Here is a 16,147-nt window from a genome sequence, read left to right as displayed (position 1 = left end):
ATCGCATGCTGGACCAGTGGAGATGAAGCAACTTTCTGGATTCAGACATGTGAGCCGCATTTACGAGCAATATGCTTCCGCCCACCTCTCGATTCTCCTGCTGCAACGCTTCCGGACTCAAGCAAGCCATCAGCGGCACTCGTGTCAAGCAAGCCCTTTTCACTTCGCACCATCATGGCGTATTCGAGCTTCAAGTCTTTGATGACCTTCAGCCTTGTGCCTATCGCTTTTCTGCTTCAAGTTGGTTCTAGCTCGAGAATTGCGACTTTCACAGATAGCCAGTGCAAAAACGCCTTCCAGAGCCTCGACGCGGAGAATGGCTATGTAAGTTTTACTATACGAGCTGCATGAGACATACTGAACGTTTGCAACAAGCCCAATGGTACTTGCACGAGGCTTGCGGACCAAGGCAAATACGGAAGCTTCCAAGTCGTCGGACTAGACCCAGGCTGCAGTGGTAAGAGCGAAGTCCTGAACTTTGCGAGGAGTTTCAGTCGTTAACCATATCAGCTACGATTTACGGGGCCGATAGCGAAGAGTTTGTGCCATGCTCATCGACGGTCCTCCAGTTCACGAGCATAGGGGATTGCCACAATTCGTCCTTCGTCTACTACAGCATCGACGCGTGTACACCACCTAGCGAGATATCGTCATCGTCCCGCTCTGCAACGCCATCTGCGACACCATCGACGTCTCCGTTTTCGACGCCATCGCCTAGTGTAGCAAGTAAGCCTCGCAAGAGCAACACTGGTGCTATAGCTGGTGGAGTAGTCGGGGGCGTATGTGGGCTCGCTCTCATCGCTGCCGCCGTCTTTCTGCTTCTACGACGGAACAAAAAGCCTGGTCAACCACCGGAAGCTCCCGCGGATGAGCGACGAGAGGTTGATGGAAGGAGCGCAATGGCCGAAATGCCACATCAGGGCCCAAAACATGAGATGGATTCGAAGAACATAGCACCACAGGAGCTCGGTGACAAGAAGAGTGTGGACTTGCCACCCGTTGAGCTTCCAGGCGACGATGCTACTCGACATTCCCAGCATATAATCGACTCTCAGCTTACTGCCAGTGAGAAACGCTGAGATACTCGGGGACAACTCTGCAAGAGCCGGTAGTATGAGTCGCGAGAAGAAGCGGAGGTAGGAAGAACTCGGCAGCCGTTTGTCTACTCTCATTACGCTAGGGCTGGCCCTATGTACTGTCTAGATACGATTTCGGAACCTAGCCTCTTAGTTTACATTCCTCTATTGTACCTGCTATTCGTAAGTGTAAGATACAATGCGTTTCAGTATGTCGTCCAGGAATCTATGATGTCATTTGAGTTGCCCTCGGTCCTTATTCTGGGGCGCTGTACAGTAGCAACGTTACTGCACTCGGCGCACAGGTTCTGTTGCGAAACTTGAAGATAACGTATCTTGATGAAGACTGTCCATTGTAGTCACGATGATACCAACTCCTCAAACTCCATACAGAAACATTGGATAGTTATCCAAAACTACTCGTGCCATCTATGTAGGTCGTTTGAAAGGATGTGCCTCGGTATTCAATACCCATTCATCCAAGCTAATCACATCTTCCTCTGCAAATAGCAGGTAGAAGTACTTCAATGTCTCCGCTAACCAGAAACTCTCCATCTCGTCGCTGAGTTCGGGCACTAGCTTGGTAACGTCGTCAATGGCCGAGTTACCGTACTCAGTGGTCGTGTGTTGCTCAATGGCAAGGAACATGCGCCAACCTGCGTCGCGCCAGTGACGATCGCCGGTTATTCGGTACATGTACCAGACGGACTCTATCGCTTCGGGGCTTGAAAGATGTTAGATATCAAGCTCAGATACATTTTGGGAGTCAGAGACTTACCGGAGAATGTAACTCTTTGATCCGATCGTTGTAACGCCGGGCGGTAAACGACCCTCTTGAATCCTGTTCTGGACGAAGTCTTTGTGGTCCAGGACTGGCTGCGGCGAGTAGACGTATGGGAAGTTTGGCAAAGTCAAATCAGGCTGCGGCGCAAGTTCCGCAATGTTCAGTGCAGGTTGAACTTTGGTTGGCGGACCCTCGCCTTCCTCAGACTCCCCACCCATAACCGATTCGTGATCTTGCAGGGCGCTCGCAGAAGCAGACGGCATGTGTGCAATTTCCACATCATCTACTAGCCCGGCGAGTTGACGCTTATCTAGCGTATCAGCGAATACCATGGTAGACGTGGCCTTGGCTTCAACTGCAGCAGCTGGGGTAGGTGTAGGTAGTGCGGTCATAGCAGCCAGTTGCGCTTCGTACCACGATGAAGCAGAGTGAATCTGCGACTCGTATACTTTGCGCTGCTCTTTGTAACTCTCCATTCGAGACTCGTACCGTGGGTCGATGTACTCCCAATAAGCAGTCTCATTCCACGCACAGTCCTTCCTGTCCTCACAAGGGGCAACCTCGAACGACTCCGGCATGATGCCGGTTGGTGTCATGCTGTAACTCCAGACGCAGCCCTCCGTCAGCTTCTTCGCGATCTCGAGATCATCGGGGCGATCAAATAGCTTTGCGCCCATGCCAAACATGCCACCGGCAAAACAGGTGAGATGCGCGTTTTCAGCGGTAAGGTCACCCATTTTAGCATCGTCAATATTGGACGGGACATTCAGTTTGCCGGAGAAGAGAACGTCTTCCCCTTTCGGAAGCATCGGTCGGAAAAGCAAGTGCTTCTTGACAACATCCATCGACTGTTCGTACATGGACCGGTACTTCTCGATCTGACCACCAAGGAGCAAGTACTGTTTTGGTAGATATTCGTATGTAGAGTCTGACATGCCGCCAAGCGTGAACTCTTCGTGGCCATAGCTGGAGCTCGATGTGAATCCTTGGGGTATGCACTCTGGGGGTGTCGGCCTGGTGCTGGAGGCAGATGAGGTCGAAGTGGGCCCCTGGGCATTGAGCGCCCCCTTTGGTGGCTCAGATCCATCGACATCAAGCTGTCGCCTTTCCACCGGACTACTGTCCCAGTTCTTGATTTGTGCCTTCCCGGCTGTTCCAGGGACTATAGACTCTTCCTTTGCGCTCGAGTCGACTGGAGAGTCGTCTGACGCAAGCATGACTGGCTCTGGCAAATCCAAAGGCACGTATTTCTTGCCGTCCGGAGATAGTTCCTCGGTGGGAGAAGGCGTAGCCGGATCGGCCTGGGTCGATAGCTGATCATGTAGGTAATCTGCTGGAGCTTTGAGAGGCTCTTGAGGAGGCAAATCAATGTATTGTCTCCCACACCCGGAAGCGTCCAGGTATGTAGGCCACATCCCGGGGAGTTGAGTTTTGCCTTGGAATTCTTCGAGATGATCCGTGATGCGCGCAATAGCATCGTAGTATTTGTGCTCACCCGTAAGCTGCGCAAGTCGGGTGAATTCCATAGAGAGGGAGCCTATCTCGGCAAGAACAACGTGTGAACTGGCGCGGTGCTGTTGGGATGCAAAATCGGGTCTCCAATAATAGTATGTCTCTGGCATGCGGTTCGGTGTGTCAAAGGCGCTGATGAGAATTTCGGCAAGCTCCACTGCCTTGCTTAGCAGGTTCTTGTACTTCTTTTCGCTCAAGTCGTAGGCAGCCAGCAGCCCACCGAGATAGCGAATTGTCGTCTCGAACAAGGGAATATCTGCGCGTGGGGTGGTGGTGAAATCGATCTTGTCCACCGCTTTGACTGCCTCTTCGAACTCGTCTTTCAGTCCCATGATCCACAGAGTATCCAAGGCGTCGACCAGCGTTGCGCCCCAGTGTGCGAAAGGATCTCTGAAAGTGCCCGACTGTGGCCGTAGCTCATCGTGGAGCCAGGCGTTCGCCTTGTATCCTTCCCATGACTTCTTTGCCACACTTCTGATCTTATCCAGCTTTGCAATCCTGTCAACCTTGGTTATGTCATCTTCCTCCTTGAATTTGGCTTGTATCTTTGGTATGGTTTTGGGCGTGCCCGATGGCAGCTTGATGAGCGATTCGGGGGCTACGGGGAAATGCTCCGGAAGCTTCGTCCAGTGGATCGCATCGATGATCGATGATGGTTCTAATGCAGGGTTCGCGATAGCGGGCTGGCCGTGAGGCTGCGGTCGGATGGGTGTAGGAATAGAGGGCTTCTGCTGCTGCTCTGTGACAGCAGGGCTCAATGTCGACGATGCAGCCGGAGTCTTCACGGGAGGTGGCGTCTGAAGCGAATGCGACGTGCTGGCAGCGGGCACATCCAGCTTCAGACTCCTCGTCTCGTGCGCCACAGCAGGGCGCGGCTTCGTGTCCGCCTGCGGAGCCTCCTCAGCGTCGCCTTTCAGGCCGGCTGCCCCAACCGCATTCGATGCGGCTTCTCTCCATGCTGTGGTCGAGCCCCCAAATTTGTATAGCGCTAGTACAGCAATGACAGCGAAGACTAAAAAGGCGCGGTAACGTCGATATCGAAACATGGCCCGAGGGAGTGTGTGGAATCGAAATGCGGGTATCGGTTGCGCTGCGTCGCCGGATAGGGAATGAGTGTGGAAGGAGCGTATGGTATGACTACGTTGTCACTGCCATCGGAGCGCGAACGAGGGGGAAGGAAGCAAGAGTTCGAGCTACCAGCCAGCGAGTGAACGACAGTGGCTGTTTTGGCCGTCTTGTTTCCAACAGGCTTGGCATGCACGCCCTGGAGATCTATTGATGGGTCTGTTGTAGATCTCTCGCACGCCAAGTGCATCGCTGATTCAGAATATGTAGACATGCAAGTACAGTACAAGGAGTCTTGAGACCTGTCTTCCCACAAGACACGTATTCATTGCTGTCGCTACACATTCAGCACTCTCCCAACTTCACGATGCCCTGCGCTACCGAGGCCATGCCCCCGCACCAGAGCAGCATCCGTCCTAGCCGAACGCTAAATTTAAGCTTAAATCACCCTGGTCGGCATGGCCGGATAGGGGTCCAGTATTGCCCAGGTGGGAATCTTTGCACGTGTTTCAGCGTGCAGAACCCATCCCTCCCTCGTGAACGAAGTCTCTTTACGCGACGACTTGACAAGTAGCAAGTCTTGACTCTGAAGAAGAAAGCAGAAAATAAAACACAGTCACTCTCCACAGAGCTAGTTTGGCCATGTGACGTGGTCGTATTATTTTAATCTATTTAGACAGTCGGCATGCAACACCCGCGCGGATCAAGTTGTGACCCACGATGTAGCCTTTCCTCCAGCTGTCCGCTTGTTCTGAGCTTCTATGTGGCTAGAACGGTGCGCCGGCCAGAATGCTGCGGTGGCGTATCTGATCGTCCAGAGATAATGCGACGTGATTATTGATCCTCGCCGCCAGGTCCAGGTTGTCGTCCCTGTTCATCAATTAGCTTCAGCCAGCGCATAGCACGTGCTTCTACTCACCATTTGTCGTGCCTTCAGCATCTCGTCGCATAGCAGCAAGTTTGATGCGATACCGGTAGCAGACGCTATGGCGTTACGCAGAACTCGGAACGAATCGTAGACACCTTCTTGGGTAGGGTCCATGGCTTCTCCGGTTGCGAGGTTCAGACCAACAACATTGCCTTCAGCATGCTCGTCTTGTAGTGCAGCCACTGTCACCTAGTAAGTACAGTTCGACGAAGGGAGGCAACACGTTACTTACGTGAGTCTTGAATATCGTGACCTGAGTTGGCTGCCAGGGTCTTGGGAATGACAAGCAGAGCGTCCGCAAAAGCTGAGACACCCCACTTTGCTTTACCCTTGACCGTCTTCTTGAATTGCTCGCTTTCAAGATGAGCCGCGCATGCAACTTGGAAAGCACCTCCGCCTGGTACGACGCTTCCGTCGACGATCATGTTGTACACACTCCTCAAACCGTCGCGAACGGCGTCCTTGATCTGAGCGATAGTGTGCGTATTTGGGCCCTTGATGAGTAAAGTGACGGACTTTGGCTCCTTGACATCTTCCTGTTTGCTGTAAGTAGATGCCTCGTCTGAAATTACAAGGTCCACTTACGATGAATGTGTACTTCTCCTCACCCAGCTGGTGTTCGTAAACCAGACCTGCCCATCCGAGGACGTCGGGTGTCATGTCGTCTACGCTGTTTTGTGACGTACCGCCGCAAACCAACTGGAGACGCTCCATGTTCCTCCTCTTCGCCCTCCTCAGTGCGAAGATTCCGTTCTTGACAAGGACGTCCAAGCTGAGCGGGTCAATACCCTTCTGGTTTATTATCACGAAGCCCTTCTTAGGGTCGTCTCCGCAGACTTCCTTCTTGAGCTCAACAATCTTTCTCAGCTTCTCGTCCACGAAGCGTCGCTCGCTCTCGACGAGCTTCTCCCGCTGTTCTGCGCTCGAGTAGTAGAAGCCAGAGTTGATTTCAGACTTTTCGTACTCTAAGCTGACGTTGAGAGTCAGGATGTATGCGTTCTCCACCCTCTTGGCCATATCCGGATGCCTTGCGCCGTGATCCAGAGCAAGACCTCGGATGAGCTGTGTGTCTGCGGCGGTGCGATGTTGCATGGTCATGATCTCAACCATGTGCAGATCGGGCTTCGCGGGCGCTTGGTAGATGGCCAGGACGGCGTCGACGATGTCGGGAGTCAATTGTTCGGCGAGCGAGCTGTTGATCTTGGTGGATAGCGACGTTCTCGCGACAGAGAGGAGAAGTTCGCGGTCGACTTCTTTGGTGAGCTTGAACTCATCAAGGAACTGTACGTGGTCAGCTAATCTTCACTGAGCCAGCTTTCCAATGTCTGTACCTTCAGTGACTCCGTCTTCGCGATGTCGTAACCATCTGCTATCACTCGTGGGTGGAGACCCTCGGCGATGTAGCGATCGGCCTGCTTCAGCAGCTCTCCAACCAACAGTACCACCGATGTTGTTCCATCGCCTGTGATCTCATCCTGCGCTGTTGCTGCTCGTGCAATCATAACCTGGCTTGTTTGAGTCGCGATCCGAGAAGGAATGGGGTAGAACGTACGGCAGTGGGATTTTGGATTTGCTGGAATGCGGTTAGCTTTTGCAGATACTGTTGCAGGGCGGTCTCATACCATTTCTTTGAGCAGAACGCTTCCATCTTTTGTGAGCTTGATCTAGAGAGATGGTCAGACGTGCCATATGTATTGTTCGGGTGGTCGTACTCCTCCGGCGCCATCTACAAGCCTGTACTTATTAGCCTCCTGCCTGAACGATTGATTGTTGATGCTCACATCTTCAGTGTGCCGCGGGGTCCCAGGTTGGATGCAAGCACCTAATACCAGAGTCAGACGGGCTCATATCTTTACTCTGGACATTCCATACCTGCTGCAGGCCCTCACCAGCCGAGATGTTTACACGGAGAGCTTCCCCGCGCCTCTGTGCCTTGTTAGCGGTGTCTCTGCGCTGCGAAGAGGCGGCGTACCCTCGACTCGGCCTTGGGGTTGAGTAGTTGTGCGGCCGACATGGTGAACAGAATCTATGCGGGTATCGAACAGTGCAGTAATCAAGCAAAGTGTGTGGCGGGGCAAGATGCAGTTTCCGCGTGCCTGTCGCGTCCCTCTTCTCTGAACATTGAATTCTGAGCGGGCGGCCTGCTAGCGTCGTTGGAGCTCGGACCCCGAACGCAAAAAAGTTCAATTGGAAGCTGCGACCTTCCATCGCGACCGACCACCTCCCACAGCCGAACCTCCCAGCCCGTCGCGCACGAAAATCGCAATATCTGCGCGCCACCAGCTAACGCCACGATGAGTGTAGATTATCTGCTACACGAAAGCCCCGTCGGCTATGCCGTCTTCAAGGTCATCCTCCAGCCCGACACCATTGGCAGCCGCCTCGCCGAAGTGCAGAAGGCCGTGCAAGACCTCGATAAATTTGGAAAGACGGTAGAGCTCGTTGGCCTTGCGCCGTTCCAGGGAACCCAGGATGCGCTCTCTGAGATCAATGATGTCTCAGAAGGCATCATGTCCGACTTCCTGCGGGCCACACTCGAGACGAACCTCCCCAAGGCTGGAAAGAAGAAGACCATCACTCTCGGAGTCAGCGAGAGGAACTTGGCGGGTAGCATCAAGTCTGCCTTCCCCCACCTCGCCTGCGAAACCAGCGACACCTCTGAAGTCGTCTCTGATCTGCTCCGTGGCCTGCGCCAGCACAGCGGCAAGCTGATCAAGAAGCTTCAGCCGGGTGACATTGACCGTTCCATCCTTGGTCTGGGACACGCCTACTCCCGAGGAAAGGTCAAGTTCAGGTATGTCTCAGGATGAAATGCGCGCGACATGTATACTAACTCGCAGCGCAGCGTTCAGAAGCAGGACAACCACATCATCCAGGCGATCGCAACGCTCGACCAGATCGACAAGGATCTCAACACCTTCTGCATGAGGCTGAGGGAGAACTATGGTATTTTCCTCCATGTCTGAAGACTTGGAACAGCTGCTAATCTGGTACTTCTTCAGGCTGGCACTTCCCCGAGCTCGCCAAGATTGTCAACAGCAACGAACAATATGCCAAGGTCGTCTTGCAGATTGGCGACAAGTCGCGCTTGAGCGATGAGGATCTCCATGAGCTCGCTGCTGTCGTCGATGACGACGAGAGTGTTGCGCAAGCAATCATCAACGCTGCGAGAACCTCCATGGGTCGCGATCTGTCTGCAGCTGACATGGAGATTGTTATGGCTTTCGCAAAGAGAACTGCTTCTCTAGCTGCCTACCGCAAGCAGCTCAGCAACTACCTTGGAAGCCGCATGAACCAGGTTGCTCCTAACCTGGCTGCCCTGATCGGTGACACCGTCGGTGCGCGTCTTATCTCCAAGGCTGGTTCTTTGACCAACCTTTCGAAATACCCTGCCAGTACCGTTCAGATTCTCGGTGCCGAGAAGGCTCTTTTCAGAGCTCTCAAGACCAAGGGAAACACCCCCAAGTACGGTCTGATCTACCACAGTTCGTTCATCGGCCGCACTGGTCAAAAGTCAAAGGGAAGGATCTCGCGTTTCCTTGCCAACAAGTGCTCCATCGCCTCCAGAATCGACAACTTCTCTGAAACTCCAACATCCAAGTTCGGTGAAGCTCTCAAGCGCCAGGTCGATGAGCGCATTGAATTTTACGCATCCGGTGCCCCTCCTGCTAAGAACGCGGCGGTCATGCAAGCTGCCATGAACTCGGTTCTGGCTGACATTGGCATTGAAGACCCCACCGCAACTGCTACCGAGGATGTTGAGATGGCTGATGGTGTTACCGCAGCTGCCACTGAGCAGGCTGTGCGCAAGGAGAAGAAGGACAAGAAGAAGTCCAAGAAGTCGGGTGACGACGAGGTTTCCGAGAAGAAGTCCAAGAAGGAGAAGAAGCGAAAGGCCGGGGACGAGGAGGATGGCGAAAAGAAGAAGAAGAAGAAGAGCAAGGCGTGATGATCTGCCCTTGCGCAGCTGTACTCATACCCTTCGCGCATTCTGTATCGGCGTTTTATGATGTGTCGGTGTTTCTGGAGTTGATTTCTGTACTAGTGGAGAGGATTGGATCTGGGCTATGAGTCTCCACACGCCGTTCACGAATGGTGGACGGCTCTGTATATCTCGAGCTGTCATGAAAGTTACAAAAGCATGATTCTTCTATATTTTGAGCCTAACGTGATGCCGGCAGCGTTCGCGTATCTAGAGCCGACCAGGGTGAGGCGTTCCTGAGAGGCCGACCTATGAGGGACCCCTGCAAGAGATCGGCACATCAGCCACACGCAACCGAACTGCAGGACAGCCGTGTAGAACGACTATCTATAGAATACTACATCGTGAACGACGGCATGAGCTGCAAATGTTTGCGCACCACTGCCAGAGAGCAGAAGTCGTCCCCAATAGACGCAGGTGCTCTTTGTGGCGATGCGCAGATACGCAGGGCAATCAACGTCAGGCAGCGGCTAGTGCGCCTCTTTGTACGTCGCATGTTCACGGTGCAATGGAAGAGATGGACCACGATTTGTTTGCTTGTTACGAGGAGAAGAGAGGCAACTCGGCATCGCAGCAGCGTCGACGCAGGACGGTGCGGCAAAGGGGTTGTTGCTGCACGTACAGGCCGTGGCGGCGCCCATGGAAGTGTCAATATGTCATGTTTGATACGCCTCAGACCCGACACAGCAGCCGGCATAGACCCAGGGTTCATTCACAGTGGGCAGCCCCGGACTCGTCGCTGCTCTGGCGTAAACTGTTTTTCTGTTCTAGGGCTCGTCGTAACCCAAGCTTTGGCCCGCTGCTGTCCCAAATCGCTCGAATGCCTACTTGAAGCCCTGAACCCCCCGAGCACGACGGAGGCCGTCTTTCGCACTTTCTCTTCCTCTATTGTTCTCTCTCTTTCCTGTACAATTTTCTAACGCTGCAACTACCTTTCCATCGACACAGCTCTTGCGGCGGCGGCTGCCATCAAACTCTCGTTAGGGATCGAAACTTGGTGTTCCTTGCCGTGCATCAGACGCTCTTTAGACATCTCCCGCGCCGGCTCTCGGCTGCACCTCGACTTTGGTGTTCTCGCAAGCCATTGCAGTAGTCTGCTATCCACGCTTTTTCTGGTGTTGAGTCTACACACGCGCTCAGCCAGCACCAGCGCCCTGAATCTGCCTGCGCGCCTCCGCTGCTCACATCGGGAAATTATCTCGACCTTTTCTGTTGTCGTCTGCACTAGAAGCGCCCCGGTGCTCTTCTGGGGATTGTATCGACCTAGTGTTCGGCGCCATGGCCGACGATGCATCTTCGCCGGGCAGTCTAAGCTCGCCCCCGCACTCGCCTGAGGGCACTCCGACAGCAACTGTCCGCGCAGCTGCAGGTGGTGTTGGTGTTGGAACTAGCACGCCAACCCCTGCAAATGCATCGCCAGCTCCACGCGGCCTTACTGCGAACGGCCAGCCACGCAAGAAGCCAGGTCCGAAACCAAAGGCCAAAGACCCAAGTGCACCAGAGCCAGAAAAGAAGACAAGAAAGCCCCGTAAGTCGGAGCCCAAGGACCCAAATGCCGCGCCTGCGCCACGGAAGAGGAGGACAAAGGCATCGCTCGAGGCGCAGGCACAGCCAGCCGCACAGGTCGTCGACGAGAAACCGCCTGTGCAGCTATCACCCATACCACAGACTGGGCCCAGTGAATCCGTCCCTGCTTTGCAAGCCGAGCAGCCGCCTGCAGTCGCGCAGCCAACCCGTGTGTTGAGCAATCCCGAGCCGACTCTTCACAGTAACCCAAATCTCTCCCATATCAGCGTTGCGCCATCCACACCACGGCCATCTAGTTCAGGCCAAAGATATGATCCTATCCGGGGCGACACGTTTGAGTCAAAACCGCAGCCTCCAGCAAGCGCCCCTCCGCCGCCTGTTTCACCCCCGATCAACCACCGTGCGAGTGCGTCACCTTCCATCACAAGTCTCATTGACCCGCCGTCTGCCAGCAACTCCTTCTATTCACATCCTGCCAAGCTTCAGCAACAGGCATCAATCACATCCGCACCCGTGTCACCTGCCGCCTTCTCCACGCGACCAGCGTCGGTCCTTCCTTCTCAAGACTACTCACCTCAACTCCAACAACAGCAACCGCAAACATCTCTTCAGAACCAGCCTCAGCCGTATCCCGCTGCATCATCAGGCCCAACTCCCATGGACATTGACACCGAGCCCAGTAAGCCAGCATCCGTCCCAATGGCAAAAGAAAATTCCACAAACTCCGGTACCCTCTCACAATCCAATGCTCCCACTCCACCCGCCAAAACCGTCCGCCAGAAAGAGGCCCCACCACCGCTGCCTTCCGGTAGCGGCCTCCTGTCAGGAACGCCATTCGGTCCTGTTGCCAACGCCAACGGCACTTCTGAGACCCAAGGCACTAACATCTACCTCACTTTCGACTTGAAGGGACGCGAAAACGTCACCATTAACTTCGCGCAAGAAGTCGAGAGGAAGTACGGCTTTGCTGCTCTACATCCTCGCATTGCCGCACGGAAAGAGCGCCAGCGTCAGATTACCGCAGCAGGTGCAGCACTGGAGCGGGCTGCAGGTGGGGGCTCAAACGACGATCAGTCTGTTGACTTATCGGAAAACGAAAGCAATGTCGAGATGGGCGGCATGGACGATGAGACATCGGCCAAGGAGAACGGAGGCAAGAAGCGACGCAAGCGCAAGCAAGAAGATTACGACAAGGAGGACGACTTCATCGATGATACTGAGCTGGCTTGGGAACAGCAAGCGCTCATGGCGAAAGACGGTTTCTTTGTCTACAGCGGCCCACTCGTCACCGAGGAGAAGCCAACTGTGGAGAGGTACGTAACCACCACAACTTCAGACCAGAATAAGCTAACACTGAGTAGGGCCGATGGCACCGTTCGACGTGGACGAGGACGCGGACGTGGCGGCACCGTACGAGGCGACGCGTCAGGTCGTGGTAGAGGGCGTGGAGGCGGTCCAGGTTCTCGTGGTGGTTCTACTGTCCGCAAGCCCCGCGTAACTAAGGCTGATCGTGCACAAATGGAACAGGAGAAGGCAGCTCGAGAGTCTATGGCTAAAACCCTGACCAACATGTCTACTCACGCCGGCCAGGCTAGCGCCATGTAGCACACCGGCCTTCGCCAAACGGTCAACCCTGAGTACGGTCGGGTGTGCCACTTTGGCTATCATTCGCATCAGGAACCCCAGCATGGGCTTCCATTTGGTGTTCGGTTTCCTGTATTGTTTAGTTATCTGTAAGATACCGTTGGCTAGGCAGATGGCTCAGTCGACACCGCGATAGCCACCCAGCCAGCAGGTCATCAAGTCGGAGGGCGTTCGTGTAGGCATTACTTTAGCCGGCGTTATTCTCACGACGGTTCATAGTCGTTTTCAAGACCATAGAACTATTACTCCAAAATCAGGATTCCTTTCTATTGCTGTTTGTTAGGTTCTCTCTGTGGGATCGTTGTCAAGAGTGATTCCGGCATAAGACATGCGCGGCCAGAAATTTAAAGCTCTAGCCGCATCTTGGGCGCCGCACTCTCTCAGTGAGGGCTCGCTGCGTTTGTTTGACCTTAAGCGGTGAGTGCGGCTCCTGCCTTCTGTCCAGCTGCTCTTACCTCAAGCACTTCTAGGTCACGCTCGCGTATACCATCTTGCACACCACGCTCACATAAGTTACTACCTCCCCGTTCATGGTCCCAATCAGCTCCGGTATCTCATCTTTATTGCACAACTGTTACTCAGTCTATACATAGAAGGCATTCCGCTCAATACAACAGGTGATCAGTAAAGTATCATGGTCGGTCTGGCAGCTTACTACACTCCTCTACCCGTCGACGTAGCCCTCAGCGAGCACTCACGCAAGTTCTACGATGGAACGTACAAATGGGATTCAGAAGGCTTCACCGATGACGCCGGAGGTAAGTGCGATGTACAATCCCGCGAATAATTCCACGACTGACCCATCCAGTCTATCGCGAATTCGACTGCTACGACCCTAATGCTCGTGCTCCCACACCCTTGCCACCGCTGTGCTTGAGCGACGACGATGAAGAGGCCGGTACTGTGGAAGAGAAGATCCAAGATGGAGAACACGAAACCGAGAGAATGGAAGAGGACTCCGAAATCTTCACGTTCGCATCAAATGTCAAGAGCGCAGGTGGCGTTATCACTCTACGACGTGATGAGCTATTTCGTGATCATGCTGATAGAGAGTATCTCATTGGAAAAATGGAGAGTGCGTTGATCGAAAGCAGGTATGTACCATACTAAAGCACATCAAACGCCCCATCCACGCAGCTAGGAGCCTACATGAGGGACTATACTCCACTGTCGCGTCTTTTGACACGCTCCTAGGCTTCAATCAGTGTCAACGCAAATAAGCTAACTTGAACAATAGATCAAAGAAGGTACACTTGACTCTGGAAGAGTGCTGCCGCGCGTGCGGTATACCCGAACACCTCAATCCCGTTGAAAAGTCGCCAACAAAACTGAAGATCAAATTCGTCACGCCTTTGAAACCAACCAAACCGGACCCACGCATGTTCTTCTCACCTTCGGAGTTGTCGGACTGTCCTTCGGACATATCAGAGTGGGATGTCGGCAAACCCGTAAGTAGACAAGAGGCTTTCTGGGCCGAGACCCTCTATCATTACATGTCACTGGAACCGGGACTGACATAAGCTACAGGTGTTAAAGGCGAGAACTTTTGCGAACCTAGTTATCGACGAAAAGCTCGAACAAGGCACCGATGAGGAATCACCACAGAAGCCTACAACCCGCGGCGTCGCACAGAAAGTCAAGAGACAGAAGTCGGCGGCCAGGCCAATCAAGGCGTCGCCTACGATTGAGTCATTACAAACTGGCAGTTATATAAGAGGTACTGGGGAGGCATCAAGGCGTCGGTCTACGAGACTTAGTAGCTCTCAAGGTGGCAAGTAGACATCTGTCTTGACTTGAGGTGTTTGGCGATATTTTCGGTCATGAGGAGGTTTCCATCTTTCATGATGTCCTCTGAGACGATGTCAGGCCCAGAAGAAAGGGAAAGTGTTTAAGCGCTATTGGGGAGCATCTTGATTGGCGGTGGAAAAAGAGCGAGATTGCGATATGATACCCCAATGACAACAGTCCCATCTATGTCCACCAAGCCCGTCACCTTCCCAAAAAGACATCCCCACACCTCTCCGTCTCAGCATGTTCATGATAGAGCGCACACCTCGCACCCCTCCAAGGCTTACAAGCCTCCCACTTCTTCACCTTCTTCCCACCCTTCTCTTCTCCATTAGTCCCCTCCTCTTCCACAACCTCAAATCTCCCAACTTCCCACCGCGCCATCGCAACACCTCCCTGAACACAAGCCGTACAAAACGCCACACAGCAATCGTCACAAGCCACCGCTCCACACCTAGGCAGTAGTACAACTCCACAGTAGTCACATCCGCGAGTCGTGTGCCAGGACATGGGACACCACATACGCAACCTATGCCGCTGCATAGCCTGTGTACACGGTCTTTTCAGATGCACAGTCAGATCGCGGAGGAACTCTGCATGCCACAGCCCCGCATGCAATTCCAGCAATCGATCTGTCTTTTTGAAAGCAAAGAGATCTAGCACGAGCGTACGGATAGGCGCCGATTCGCGGATGTCTTCGTATAGGATACGTGTATCGGAGGGTGTTAGCACGCTGTTCGTTTCGTCGGCAAGGTCGCTTATCGTGTCTATGATGGCGTTTCTCGCGCCTTCGAGTCCTAGTCGGTCGGCTAGGGCGTAGACGTGTAGGAGAGTGTAGTATGCTGGTTTTCGGTCTTTGTAGGGGATTGGTACTGCTTGCTCGTAGAGCCAGGTGACGAGGAGTTGGAAGTCGTCGACTGCGACATCGTCGAGTGTTATGCTGTTGTTGCTAGATTCTGCAAAATGTCCGGTGAGCGCGGCGCGGAAGTAAGAGGACTTCGATGTGAGGAGACTGGTTTGAATCTGAAACGGTGTGAGTTGAGGGCCGACGAGGATTGTGCTGGTAGTCGTGAAGTCGGAAACGTTCGCTCTGGTCAGGTACGAACTTGAGTTGCCTCGTTGTGTAGGCCGACTGCCTCTGAATGTGTATGGCGGTGGAAGGTTTGGAAATGGAATGCGACTGGGGTCGTTACCAACACTGCGTGGGCTGGTATTGCGCGTCATGGCTTATGAGTCAGTCGTGCCAGACCCTACTCCCTTGCAAGATTATCGATCGTGGTCCGTCAAACGCGCAAGCTAGTATCGATCGACACTCTGTTCGAAGTTGGAGAAATGCAGCGGAGATTTAGTATGAACAGTAGTATCCTCGAGCGTTGAAGAGGGGGATACAGTCATCACAGGCAGACCGTCATTCAGAGTCACGAAACGTTGTTTCGAAATGTACCCTTGACTGCACCCACGGCAGTGACAACGAACAAACTTCTTTGCGGAACTTCATTGAGTGAACAATCACCTTGTGTGCATGCGCGGATGACGAACGGTGGCTTTGTTGTTGGCCCAGCAAACGCCGCGCCGTATGCGGGTCTTTGTCTCGACACGGACCTTTGGAATGAAACAGAACGATCAAACGACACGATAAGCCATGGGACTAGAAAAGATAATTCAGACAGTGATGAGTGGAAAAGCGCTATATGCGTTTGTTTGGCATTCGATGATACCTAAGTCGTGGTTCTCGTAGATTAAGGACCGAGACACCCCATATGAGGTTGGTGCCTCGAGCTGCCTAGTACTCCGATCGTCCCTTTCGCGATCTGATGATTGCTTGCAAGATAGTATTGCAC

General features: G+C 53.6%; 6 protein-coding genes across 6 annotated transcripts; 3 read left to right on the top strand and 3 right to left on the bottom strand.

Moving 5' to 3' along the window:
- Positions 1–1,505: 1,505 nt before the first annotated feature.
- J4E92_004341 (uncharacterized protein) lies at positions 1,506–4,418 on the bottom strand (the record flags this gene model as incomplete). Its single annotated transcript, XM_051495731.1, has 2 exons — positions 1,506–1,800; positions 1,855–4,418. The coding sequence occupies 2 exons, from the start codon at positions 4,416–4,418 to the stop codon at positions 1,506–1,508; spliced, it is 2,859 nt and encodes a 952-aa protein (XP_051353571.1).
- An 853-nt stretch (positions 4,419–5,271) lies between these two features.
- On the bottom strand, positions 5,272–7,379 carry CCT6 (T-complex protein 1 subunit zeta; the record flags this gene model as incomplete). Its single annotated transcript, XM_051495730.1, has 11 exons — positions 5,272–5,307; positions 5,357–5,547; positions 5,598–5,901; positions 5,951–6,646; positions 6,697–6,870; positions 6,918–6,938; positions 6,988–7,029; positions 7,078–7,099; positions 7,147–7,187; positions 7,238–7,291; positions 7,338–7,379. 11 exons carry the CDS (start codon positions 7,377–7,379, stop codon positions 5,272–5,274), a joined length of 1,623 nt encoding a protein of 540 aa, XP_051353570.1.
- A 280-nt stretch (positions 7,380–7,659) lies between these two features.
- NOP56 (snoRNP complex protein nop56) lies at positions 7,660–9,314 on the top strand (the record flags this gene model as incomplete). The annotated part of the gene is made up of 3 exons (XM_051495729.1): positions 7,660–8,159; positions 8,211–8,311; positions 8,368–9,314. 3 exons carry the CDS (start codon positions 7,660–7,662, stop codon positions 9,312–9,314), a joined length of 1,548 nt encoding a protein of 515 aa, XP_051353569.1.
- A 1,311-nt stretch (positions 9,315–10,625) lies between these two features.
- J4E92_004338 (uncharacterized protein) lies at positions 10,626–12,479 on the top strand (the record flags this gene model as incomplete). Its single annotated transcript, XM_051495728.1, has 2 exons — positions 10,626–12,187; positions 12,236–12,479. 2 exons carry the CDS (start codon positions 10,626–10,628, stop codon positions 12,477–12,479), a joined length of 1,806 nt encoding a protein of 601 aa, XP_051353568.1.
- Positions 12,480–13,152: 673 nt separating this feature from the next.
- J4E92_004337 (uncharacterized protein) lies at positions 13,153–14,297 on the top strand (the record flags this gene model as incomplete). The annotated part of the gene is made up of 4 exons (XM_051495727.1): positions 13,153–13,276; positions 13,327–13,612; positions 13,756–13,966; positions 14,046–14,297. 4 exons carry the CDS (start codon positions 13,153–13,155, stop codon positions 14,295–14,297), a joined length of 873 nt encoding a protein of 290 aa, XP_051353567.1.
- Positions 14,298–14,835: 538 nt separating this feature from the next.
- On the bottom strand, positions 14,836–15,530 carry J4E92_004336 (uncharacterized protein; the record flags this gene model as incomplete). The annotated part of the gene is made up of 2 exons (XM_051495726.1): positions 14,836–14,852; positions 14,978–15,530. The coding sequence occupies 2 exons, from the start codon at positions 15,528–15,530 to the stop codon at positions 14,836–14,838; spliced, it is 570 nt and encodes a 189-aa protein (XP_051353566.1).
- Between the last annotated feature and the right edge of the window lie 617 nt (positions 15,531–16,147).

This window comes from Alternaria infectoria (genome assembly GCF_024043175.1).
Source record: "Alternaria infectoria strain BMP 0036 chromosome Unknown scaffold_6, whole genome shotgun sequence".
NCBI classification, from domain to species: domain Eukaryota; kingdom Fungi; phylum Ascomycota; class Dothideomycetes; order Pleosporales; family Pleosporaceae; genus Alternaria; species Alternaria infectoria.
This window is presented reverse-complemented; position numbering and strand designations above follow the sequence as displayed.